Genomic DNA, 12,264 nt, shown 5'->3' with positions numbered 1-12,264 from the left:
TTTAAAATATCAAAATGTGTAGGTTTCAGGGGACTCAACATTAAGTTGTTAATACACAATTGAAGTTTAGCACTCCGTGTCCTCCCTGTGCCCCACCCATTGATCCTCACTCCGAGGTATTATTTTGAAATCATCTAGGGTACTATATTTGAGATCACTACCTTTGATCTTCCTTAGACCCTTGTTGTTCAAGTAGAATGTTACATTCTTTAGTGCTTTCTTAATATTAAAGCTTTAACTTTAGGCCAGTTTTTTTGCAAAATCTCTCATGGATTGAGAGATTTTTAATCATACTGATATAAGAATCATTCATAGAAGAGCTATATCACCGGCAAAAGCAAGTGAAGAAACATTCTAGGACCTCAGAGTCATATTTTAGCCAAAAGTTAATACTGCTTCCAAAAATGACTTTGGAAATTTAATATCTACAGACATATGAATTAGAAGCAGGAGTAGGCTCCTTGGTCTCTTGCACCTGCTCTGCCAATCAAACCCTACACTCCCACCTATCCTTGATAACCTTTTGCGCCCCCCCTGCCTTGATTATCAAGAATCCATCTACCATCTTTCTTAAAAACATTCAATGACTCTGCTTCCACCACCTTCTGAGAAGCAGAGTTCCAAAGATTTACGAAGCTTTGAGAGAGAATTTTTCCTGCCTCTGATTTAAATGGGTGATCCTTTATTTTTAAGCAGCGACCCCTAGCTCTAGATTCTCCCACAGAGGAAACATCCTTTCCATATCCACCCTGTCAAGGCTCCTCAGGATCTTAAATGTTTCAATTAAGTCACCTCTTACTCTCCTAAACTCCTAAAATACATATCAACAATATATAATTACAGCAATCTATTTCTCTATCCCATTTGTCAGGACTTCTAAAAATTCTATTAAACTTGTAAACACAATTTACCTTTACTAAATCCATGCTGACTGTCCTTGATTGATCCGTGCATTCTAAATACATAGATGAGTATAATTACAGCACATAATACTGAAACATATCCTCCATTACAGATTTTTTTTAATTCATTCATGGGTTGTGGGCATCGATGGTTAGACCAGCATTTATTGCCTATCCCTAGTTTCTTTTGAGAAGGTGGCATTGAGTTGCTGCCTTGAACCGCTGCAATCGATGTGGTCATAGTGCTGTTAGGGAGAGAGTTCCAGAATTTTACCGCAGTGACAGTGAAGGATATATTCCTAAGTCAGGATAATGAGTGACTTGGATGGGAAATTTCAGGTGGTAGTGTTCCTATGGTTCTGCTGCTCTTATCTTTCTAGATGTTAGTGGTCATGGGTTTGAGTTCATGTTGTGCATCTTGTAGATGGTACACATTGCTGCCAATGGTGTTATAGGGAGTTATTGTGGAAGGGATGCCAATCAAGCAGGTTGCTTTGTTCTGGATGGTGTCTAGACTGTTATTGGAGTGTTGTTGGAGTGTATTCCATCTTACATTTTACTTATGCCTTTGTAGATGGTGGACAGCCTTTGGAGAGTTAGGAGGTGAATTATTTGCTACAGGATTCCAAGCCTCTGACCTGCTCTTGTAGCCACTGTTTTAGGTGAGTCCAGTTGAGTTTCTGGTCAATGGTAACCTTAAGGATATTGACAATAGGGGTTACCATTGATCAGAAACTGAACTGGACTAGCCATATAAATACTACGGTGACAAAAGCCTACAGAAATCCTGTGGTGAGCAATTCACCACCTGTTTTTTCTCTTACACCAATGGGTGGAATTTTCCATTCTCTGCACAGAGTGCTGCCTGAAGTGAGAAAAGCAACATGCAGCTCGCAGGTTGCACAGCCGAGTTTTCTCTCCAGATAATCCAGAATTCTACAAAAAAAACTCTAACGGTGTGGCCCATGCCGGCACCCCGATCTCTGATATAAAACACAAGAACATCCCCCACTACATGCACAAGGAGCCACTTCATGAAAATGAGAGATCCCCCATCCCATGGCCACAGGGTACCCCCACCTGTATGGACACAGGAACCCCTGCCACCCCATCTCAATGCACGAGGAACTCTGTAGATGCACATGGAAACCCCCCTCCTTCCTGAAATGGAGCTTCGAAGAGGGCCCCTTGGCTGTACCCCCTGGCAGTGCCAGGATGACATAGAGTGCTAGGGTACTGACTGGGCATGTCCTCCTCCCCTCAGGGGCTATACTTGCAACCCCGCCCCCCACACCCCTCCCCCCCCAACCGCCCACCCACCCAGCCCCGCCAAAACGGATTCTATTCATCTGGTTCCCACTTCTGAAAAGCAATTGTAAACCTTACTGATGTGACGTCACGTTGGTGAGGGAGGAATTCAAAATGTGGGGGAACGAGGTGGTGGGAAAGCCTGCTAATTATATTGAAATTCATTGAAATGAGATTCCTGACCTTCCTGACAGTCGGAGTGGGGAGAATGGGAAAACAAGATCTTGCCGGTGAGATTCTCGTTTTCTGAATCTTGCTAGATTTTGCACCCATTTGTGTTCGCGGCGAATGCAGGTGCAAAATCACAGAAAACCTGTCCCGTAATACATAGGAAATAATGTAACAACAAAATGTACCGCTGCCACAACAAAGCTTAGAACAAATATCATTACAATAAACATCACTAGTATTTTTCAATAGTTGGGAATTACGATGTAACTGTTCTTTATCTAATGATCACTTCTTCAAGCTTAAATTTGAAAGAACTTTTACTGAATTTGACAGCAAATTATTGATTTAGATAGGTTGAGTGGATGGTGACTGAGACCAGGAATAATTGTCATATACTCTAATTGGCAGGATCTGGCTAGCGATGCCACCCCAAAGATCTGTGGTGGGTCTAACCTATTTTCCAGATTTACCAACAAATTAGGTGATGGAATAAAAAGACATGTCCAAATTTCATGGAATCATAGAATCCTACAGTGCAGAAGGAGTCCATTCTGCCTATCGAATATGCGCTGACCACAATCCCACACAGGCTTGATCTCCACAACCCCATGCATTTACCCTTGCTAGTCAGACTGATACTAAGGGGCAATTTAGCATGGCCAGTCAACCTAACCTGCATATCTTTGGACTGTGGGAGGAAACCAGAGTACCCGGAGGAAACGCACACGGGGAGAACGTGCAAACTCCACACAGACAGTGACCCAAGCTGGGAAACAAACCCAGGTCCCTGACACTGTGAGGCAACAGCGATAACCACTGTGCTACTGCGCCGCCTCTGAAACAAATATAGAATAGTGTCGTAAGCAGTAGAGATGGAAGTGTAAAATTACAAAATGATCTGGATAGACTTTGTGAATGAGCAGAGCTGTGGCAAATGGATTTCAATGCAAGAAACTGAGGTTATCCACTTTAGACATGTAAAGGATGTAATGGAATTCTTTCTAAATGGTGAAAAGCTAATAATAGTGGAGGCCCAAAGAAACTTGGGAGTCTATTGCACAGTTCATTTAAAAGGTCATGAACAGATGCAAAAAATAATCAAAAAAGTTCATGGAATCCAGAGTTTTATATATCTGGAGGAATAGATTACAGCTGGGTAGAATTCATGCTTCAGCCACACAAACCTCTGGTTAGGCCACAGCTGGACTATTATGAGCAGTTCTAGTTATCATACCTTAGGAAGAATTGATTCATACTAGACTGCAAGCTGTGCGGAAAATATTTACTGGATTGATATCTTAACTCCAACAGCTAAGCTTCAAAGCAAGACTAAACAATATGACTTTGTATTTTCTGTATTCAGAAAATTAAGGCATGGTTTGATTTAAATTTTCAAGATATTAAGGGGAACTAATTGGGTAGACAGAGAGAAGCTATTTCTGCTAGTTGAGGAGTCAAGAATCAGGGAACATAGTTTAAAATTAAAGCCTGACCTGTCAGGAGACAAATTAGGAAATACAACTGCACGCCAATTTGGTTAGTAGTTTAGAACTCTCTGTGCAAATGGCAATCATGGAGATCAATTTTTAATTTTAAAGCTGGGATTGATGGATTTGGGGCAAAGCTGGGTATATGGAATTAGCTCACAGATCAGCAATGATTTCAATGGCCGGCTGAACAGACCCAAGGGACTAAATGACCAACTGTCATTCCTTTGTTCCACTATCATTATAGCCTTCCACTCCCACAAGAAGTCACATTCATATTTTCCACAACTAAGTGGCTTCAGTCCCATGGGCTAGAGAGGAAACATCCTTTATTCTTTCATAGGATATGGTTCCACTGGTAAGGGCAACCATCTCTAATTGCCTTAACTCAGTGGTTTCCTCAGTGGCAGTTAAGAGTCAATCATATTGCTGAGAATATGGAGTCACACATAGGCCAGTCCAGGTAAGGATGGCAGATTTCCTTCCCTAAAGGACATCAGTGAATGGGATGGGTTTTTACAACAATAGTTGTCACAGTCACCATTGCTGAGACAGGCTTTATAATTTCAGATTTATTAACCGAATTTAAATTCCACTACTTGCAGTGATGGAATCTGAACCATATCCCTAGAGCATTAACCTGGGTCTCTGGATTAGCAGTTCAGTAACACTACTACTATGCCACCATCTCTGCAAAAATATCCATGATCCAATGAGAAATGATCTAATGATCATCCTTAATCATTATCTAGCAATGCTTTCTGAAACATGTACAGTAAGTATATAGACTTCAGTGGCTTAGCTATGAGACCAATCATTGTGTACAGTCATGCAAAGAAAGGCTATTTTGGTGACAGAACAGAGGGCAAAGGTAATCAAACCCTCTGCTTCTGTAACATTGGTGCTGTCATGAAAGGAGGAAAAAATGGCTAAGTAACTTGCTGAATAATTTTCAAGCATAGCAGTACTTGTGAACAATCTGAAACAATGAACTATGAAATTTTAAAATGATACTCCTTACAACACCTGCAATATATGAGACTAATACATGAGTGTATCAACGATAACTGAGACTACGACATGCATGTAATGGATTGCTTTAATATTATGGAAATATTAGCAATGTATCTACCTATATTTGGTAAACTAGTCATACTTGGAGAATGAACTAGGTATGGTGAGTTATTTTAATAAGACTAAGGAAATGAGATCAAAGTAAATCATCTTCACTGTCTGGATGATAAAAGTATCCAATACGTTTGTGCCAAATCTCTCACCTTTGTAACGTACACAATGATAGTTAGTTTTAAACATTTTTTTCTTTCTTTGAACAAAACTTAGTTTTCAGACAAACAAATCAAGCCCAAATACTTCATTATTGCAATAAATTGACAATATCAAAATCACCTGTTATATCAACACAGCCAGAGCTTTCAAGGGAACATGATTGAAGACTGTTGCTTAGATGTGCTGCTTCTGCTCTGGATAGTGATTGAGATAATCTTCCCCGACTAAACAAATTAGAGGAAGAACTCTGACCTGTAAAGAAAACAATAATCTATCATAAAAGATTGTGGATTTGGTTTACAATTCTCAAATAAATTAGATAACCGATCAGATATTTTCAATCTATTTGTGAAAAAGGATTGATATATTATTAGATATATTTAATTGTGATATTATTCAGTATTACTGAGATTGCAACATGCTCCAGTATTTCACCCAAGTGGTTGCTTTTGAAGTTGTTGACTGTTGTTATATATTAATGTTGGTTTAACTCAGCCCAGATCTGATTGCAGTACACAACCAAGGAGGCATTGAAACGCATTCTGTCCTTAACTAATGTTCACATCTGGGCAGTTCTTAGGAGTACTCACTTCCATATCAAATACAATGACATTTCCGATAGCAGACTAATGAAGATACTGAGATTACCAGCATGCAAATACCTTTAATCAACTCACAATATTTAGAAAGCAAGGACTCAAAAATCACTAACAGAACAGAATAGAATTGAATTCGATGAGTGCAAAATCGATTTAGAAGACTACTCTGACAGTTCAGCCAGACAGTTTACTCAGTGGGTAGCTGGGCCATACAAACTAGGGAGATGCAAGTTTGTTCCATAATGTGTGAGGATCAGATGATCTTAGTGGAGAGAGCAGGGGTGGAAGTAATAGGTTAGAATGATATGGGTTAGAGAGGAGAAAAGCAGAAAACTCAGTTTTCTGCGCTCCTATGGAGCAACCCCTGCTGAAAGTATGAATGTATGAACATTAGGTGGCAATAGGACCAGGCTTCTCACAACCCATAGGTATGTAGCCTGCTGAAACCTACTACTGAGTGGAAAATCCATACCCTGAATAATAGTTATGAATGAGCTGAGTAACTGACATCATGGAATGATATATCAAGGTTTTCCGGATTGAAAGGGGAATCTTTGCAATTAAGATTGTTGTGAATCTAGCTAAGGAGATTTTGTAAGGGTGTGTCATTTGAGTGATGATTTGTCTCAGGGATCACAGATGGAATATGGCTGCTGGTGGAAGCAACTCCAGGGCTAAATTTTTTGAATGGAAAAAATGAGTGCTCCTATGTACCTAAGGACTGTGGAACAGCACAAAATGCAAAATTTCTGTGGGGACTGAGGTGGGTGCTGCTTGATATGATTATATGTTAATACATACAATTATTAGTAATAGGCACCATGTGGAACCTACCAAAGAAACTGGAATGAGAGGAAGATCAATCATTTGCCAATGTCAAGTCTAGCTTTGAAAAATGGGAAAGGTAAAGATCCAAGCAAGGAAATGAAGATTTGGAGAGGTTTTGTTCAAGGGGAATGACATTTTAATTTTATCACAACAAAGGACACTGGAAGGCTGAAGATTGTCCCCACGTTACCTACCAGTGAGGCAGGTAAATGAATTATTATTACAGATACAGGATCAGTACAGTCACTGACGTTAGCACGTGGTGTGAAGCTCACTGTAAAATGTTTGCTGAATAATAAGGTATTGATGGCAATTGTTTATCCATTTCTTTGGATGTGCCTTATTTACACATCCAAATGTGCCTTTTTTACTGGCTGTTAGAATGGATGCTGTTCCCACTTTACATGGTGAAGGAGTTGATTTCTTCTTAGAAAACAACTTGAAAACAGTTTCATTTTCAACAGGCTCAATGCCCTTCCCTAGTTTTGGGAAAGGCATCAGGCCTGTTGAAACTGAAATTGTACAGGAAAAGCTGGGTGACGTGAAAGACCCACCGATCTTTTGTAAGCACACTACTAAACTTAATACTTCAATTTAAACATGTTCACTGAGTCAGAAACTCAGCATGCTAATTTAAAAATGACATGGAACTACAGGCTGATAATTAATTATTAAGGGTAGTTGGAGATGATGTAAATCCAGTTGAATTTAAAATGTAGAAAAAGCATGAGCAAGATGATGCAAAGCAGACATCAACAGTACTGAAAGCTGCTGATGTAAAATGGGAAAATGTGCTTTGAAAGAGAGTGGAAAAGCTGAGTACAGAGTTAACACGATAATGTGACGAAGGAAATATATTCTTGAATGTAAACTAAAGCTTACAACCAAAGAGGTCATATTTCTTGATAAAATGTAACTAAAACAACTCAAATGCAATGGGAAGGAAAAAACTGAAAATTTGTGAATTGAATGAAATTGAACATGTTTTCTTAGCTGAACATTGATAAGACTTTAACAAAGTTCTTTAGAGAAGCTAAAGAGGATTTTACTTGACAGAAAAATGAACTGCTTGCATTAAGGAGGCAGTGTTAAACTTGTGTCTCCTGGAAAAGTGAAGAGTTAGATCATGGAGAAAAATTTGGAGTTAAAAGTCCTGAATTTGAACAGGATGCAGTGAATTTAATTGTTATGAAGAACGCCGAATGTTTGGCTAATTGAAACATTTTTAAAAGACTTGGAATCATAGAATTCCTACAGTGCACAAGGAAGCCATTCAACCTATTGAATCTGCACCACACCAACAACAATCGCCCCCAGGGCGATCCCCGAAACCCCATGTATTTAGCTCTGTTAATCCCCTTGAAAATAAGGGACAATTTAGCATGGCCGTTCCACCTAACCTGCAAGTTTGGATTGTGGGATGAAATTGGAGCACCTGGAGGAAACCCATGCAGATACAAGGAAACATGCAAACTCCACACAATTACCCAAGGCCAGAATTGAAACCAGGTCCCTGCCAGTGAGACAGCAGTGCTAACCACTGTGCTTTGCTTTGATTTGATTTATTATTGCCACATGAATTAGTATACAGCGAAAAGTATTGTTTCTTGTGCGCTATACAGACAAAGCATACTATTCACAGAGAAGAAAAGGAGAGGGTGCAGAATGTAGTGTTACAGTTATAGCTAGGATGTAGAGAAAGATCAACTTAGTGCAAGGTAAGTCCATTCAAAAGTCTGACAGCAGGGAAGAAGCTGTTCTTGAATCGGTTGGTATGCAACCTCAGACTTTTTGTATCTTTTTCCCAACAGAAGAGGCGGAAGACAATGTCCAGGATGCATGGGGTCTTTAATTATGCTGACTGCTTTTGAGGCAGAGGAAAGTGCAAACAGAGTCAATGGATGGAAGTCTGGTTTGAATGATGGACTGGGCTCACAACATTTTGTAGTTTCTTGTGGTCTTGGGCAGAGCAGGAGCCATACCAAGCTGTGATATAACCAAAAAGAATGCTTTCAATGGTGCGTTTGTAAAAGTTGGTGAGAGTTATAGCTGACATGCCAAATTTCCTTTGTCTTCTGAGAAAGTAAAGGCATTTGTGGGCTTTCTTGTCTATAGTGTCGGCATAGAGGGACCAGGACGGGTTGTTGGTAATCTTGACACCTAAAAACTTGAAGCTCTCGATGACTTCTACTTCGTCCCCATTGATGTAGACAGGGGTATGTTCTCCACTATGCTTCCTGAAGACGATGACAATCTCCTTTGTTTTGTTGACACTGAGGGAGAGATTACTGTCATCTCTATCTCATTCCTGTACTCTGTCTCGTCATTTTTTGGGATCTGACAATGACCACTAGGGTGGTGTCATCGGCAAACTTGAAAATCAAGTTGAAGGGGAATTTGGCTAGACAGTTATAGGTATATAAGGATATAGTATGGGGCTGAAGACACAGCCTTGTGGGGCACTGGTGTTGAGGATGATCGTGGAGGAGGTGTTGTTGCCTATCTTTACCGATTGTGGTCTGGGAGTTAGGAAGTTCAGGATCCCTAACGCAGAGGGAGGAACTGAAGCCCAGGCCATGAGTTTGGAGATGTGTTTTGCTGGAATAATGGTGTTGAAGGCTGAGTTATAATCAATAAGTAGGAGTCTCACATCGGTGTCTTTGTTATCTAGGTATCCCAGGGTCGAGTGCAGGGCCAGGGAAATGGTGTCTGCTGTGGACCTGTTGCAGCAGTAGGGAGCTGTAGTGGATCAGGCAACCTGGGTGGCTGGAATTGATTAATGCCATGACCCATCATTATGAAGTCCTTCAAAAGGTTAGTCATCCATCATTATGAAGTGCTTCAAAAGGTTAATGTCAGAGCCACTGGATGATGATCATTAAGGCACGCTTCTCTTTGGTACTGGGATGATGGTCATCTTCTTGATGCAGATAGGGACCTCAGATTGTTGTAAACAGAGGCTGAAGATGTCTGCAAATACTCAGCTGATCTGCGTAGGATCTGAGTGCTCATTTGGGTGCCCCATCCGGGCCAGTCGCTTTCCATGGGTTGACCTTCAAGGAAGCTGCTCTGACATCTGCAATGATGACCTCAGGTACAGGTTCATCTGAGGTTTCCGCAGTGGAGGGCATGCTCTCGCTGACCTCTTGCTCAAAATGGGCGTTGAATGCATTGAGTTTTTCAGGGAGGGGTGCGTTGGAGCTGGTGATTTTACATGCCTTTACCTGTAATGTCTTGCAGACCTTGCCATATTTGGTGGGGGTCTGTGTGGCCAGCCTTTGACTCCAGCTTAGTCCAGTACTGACTTTTGGCATAAGAACGTAAGAACATAAGTAGGAGGAGCAGGAGTAGACCATCTAGCCCTTCGAGCCTGCCCCGCCATTCAATAAGATCATGGCTGATCTGAAGTGGCTCAGTTCCACTTTCCTGCTTTCTCCCCATAACCCTTAATCCCCTTGCCTACCAAAAACCTATCTACCCGTGACTTAAGTATATTTAGCGAGGTAGCTTCCACCACTTCAACAGGCAGAGAATTCCAGAGATTCACCACCCTTTGAGTGAAGAAGTTCCTCCTCAACTCCGTTCTAAACTGCCCCCCCGCCTTATCTTGAGGCTATGCCCTCTAGTCCTGCTGTCCTTTCTGAGTGGGAAGAATCTCTCTACCTCTACCCTATCCATCCCCTTCATTATCTTATACATCTCTATAAGATCCCCCCTCATCCTTCTAAACTCCAACGAGTACAGACCCAGTCTATTTAGTCTCTCTTCATAGTCCAACCCCCTCATCTCCGGTATCAGCCTAGTAAACCTCCTCTGCACTCCCTCCAAGGCCAAAATATCCTTGTGCAAGTGTGGCGACCAAAACTGCACACAGTACTCCAGCTGCGGCCTCACCGGTGCCCTGTACAGTTGCAGCATCTTTGATGGATCTCCTTGGATCGTACTTGGCTTTCTTGTATAGGTCAAGATCATCTGACTTGAATGCCTCAGACCTGGACTTCAGCAAGCAGTGGATATCCCTGTGCTATTATGATACTTAAAAAAAATACATGCTGACAATGAAGGAAATGAAGATCAGGAATTTAAAAACTGAACAGAATCCAAGTGTGATTCAAACAGTGGAAACTCAGATGGCAATCCCAAGGCCGGAATTAAGCCTAGGACCCTGGCGCTGTGAGGCAGCAGTGCTAACCATTGTGCCAACATGAAATAACAGCTCAATGAGGGCTTGTCCAGGAGTTGAACCTAGCACCTCTTGCAAGCTCCCACTTCATAAAGCCAAAGCAAGGTTCGTACCTTTAGATCAACAAGCCGCCACTAATCCAGACAAATGTGAGATATTAGAGGATCAAATTTAGATGTGAATTATACCGTAAATGATAGAACCCTTCAGGACATTAACATACAGAAGGATCTGGATGTGCCACAGTTCCCTAAAAGTGGCAACACAGTGGTCAAAGTAATTAAGAAGGCCAATGGCATGCTTGCCTTCATCCTCCAGGGTATTAAGTACAAGAGTTAGGAAAACATGTTGCCGATATAAAAAACCTTGGTTAGGCCAAGGTATTACGTGCAGTTCTGGTCACCACACTGCCAGAAAGACATGAAAGCTTTGGAGAGAGTGCAAAGAAGGTCCACTAGGAATTTCCTTGGTCTCGAGCGTGTTGGTTATGAAACAAGGTTGAATAAACTAGGATTGTTCTCACTGGAAAGATGGAGGCTGAGGGGAGACCTGATAGAGATCTACAAAATTATGAGAGGCATAGACGGGGTGGATAATCAGAGGCTTTTCCAAAGGTTGAAGTGTCAGTTATAAAGGAGTACAGGTTCAAGGTGAGAGGGGAAAGGTTCAAGGAATGTGCAGGGGAAGTTTTTTTATGCAGAGAGTGGTGGGTGCCTGGAGTGCACTGCCAGAGGTGGTGATGGAAGCGGGCACATTAGTAACATTTAAGAGGCATCTGGATAGGTAGCTGAAGAGGGAGGAAATAGAGGGATATGGACTGAGTGAGGGCAGAAGGTTTATTTTTTAGTTTAGTTAGGCATCATTGGCACAGGCTTGGGCTGAAAAGCCTGTTCCTATGCTGTACTTTTCTTTGTTCTTTGTTAGTCACTAAATTGTCATGAGTTTCCACTATTTGAATCAGACTCTGACTCGGTTCCATTTTTAAATTCCTGATCTTCATTTTCTTCAGTGTCAGCATGTATTTTTTTAAGTATCATGGTAACACAGGGATAGCCACTGCCTACTGAAATCTAGGTCTGAAGTGTTCAAGTCAAGCGACTCTAACCTATACAAGAAAGCCAGATATGATCTAAGGAGATCCATCAAAGGTGCCAAAAGACAGTACCATTCTCCTCGCCTATCTCTATCCATCTGTAGAATTTTATATCCTCTTCACTGCTTGCTTTCCCACCTATTTTAGTATCATCCACACATTTTACAATGTTACACTCTGTCTCTGCTTGCAGATCGTTAATATAGATTGTAAACAGATGAGGTCCAAGGACTGACCACTGTGGCACCCTGCTAGTTACATTTCTTCAGCCAGAGAAGGACCCATTTTGAATCAGCCAATAACCTGAAAAGTTGCCAATTGATCAGTAAGGAGCTCCCTTCTCTAATCTCCCAAGTTATGACCCCATTGCTTACATATTAAAAATCCATTGGCTATAATTGTACTG

The 12,264-nt window shown here is 41.3% G+C and overlaps 1 protein-coding gene across 1 annotated transcript in view; it reads right to left on the bottom strand.

The window, feature by feature from the left end:
• The window catches only part of nek10 (NIMA-related kinase 10), a 265,380-nt gene that overhangs the window by 48,969 nt on the left and 204,147 nt on the right, over positions 1-12,264 (bottom strand). The window contains exon 29 of the mRNA XM_080206316.1: positions 5,276-5,407. Within this exon, the coding sequence (XP_080062442.1) occupies positions 5,276-5,407 (132 nt within the window). The remainder of the gene's footprint in view (positions 1-5,275; positions 5,408-12,264) is intronic.

Source organism: Carcharhinus amblyrhynchos, chromosome 2 (assembly GCF_965287045.1).
Source record: "Carcharhinus amblyrhynchos chromosome 2, sCarAmb.v2.hapA, whole genome shotgun sequence".
Lineage (NCBI taxonomy): Eukaryota > Metazoa > Chordata > Chondrichthyes > Carcharhiniformes > Carcharhinidae > Carcharhinus > Carcharhinus amblyrhynchos.
This window is presented reverse-complemented; position numbering and strand designations above follow the sequence as displayed.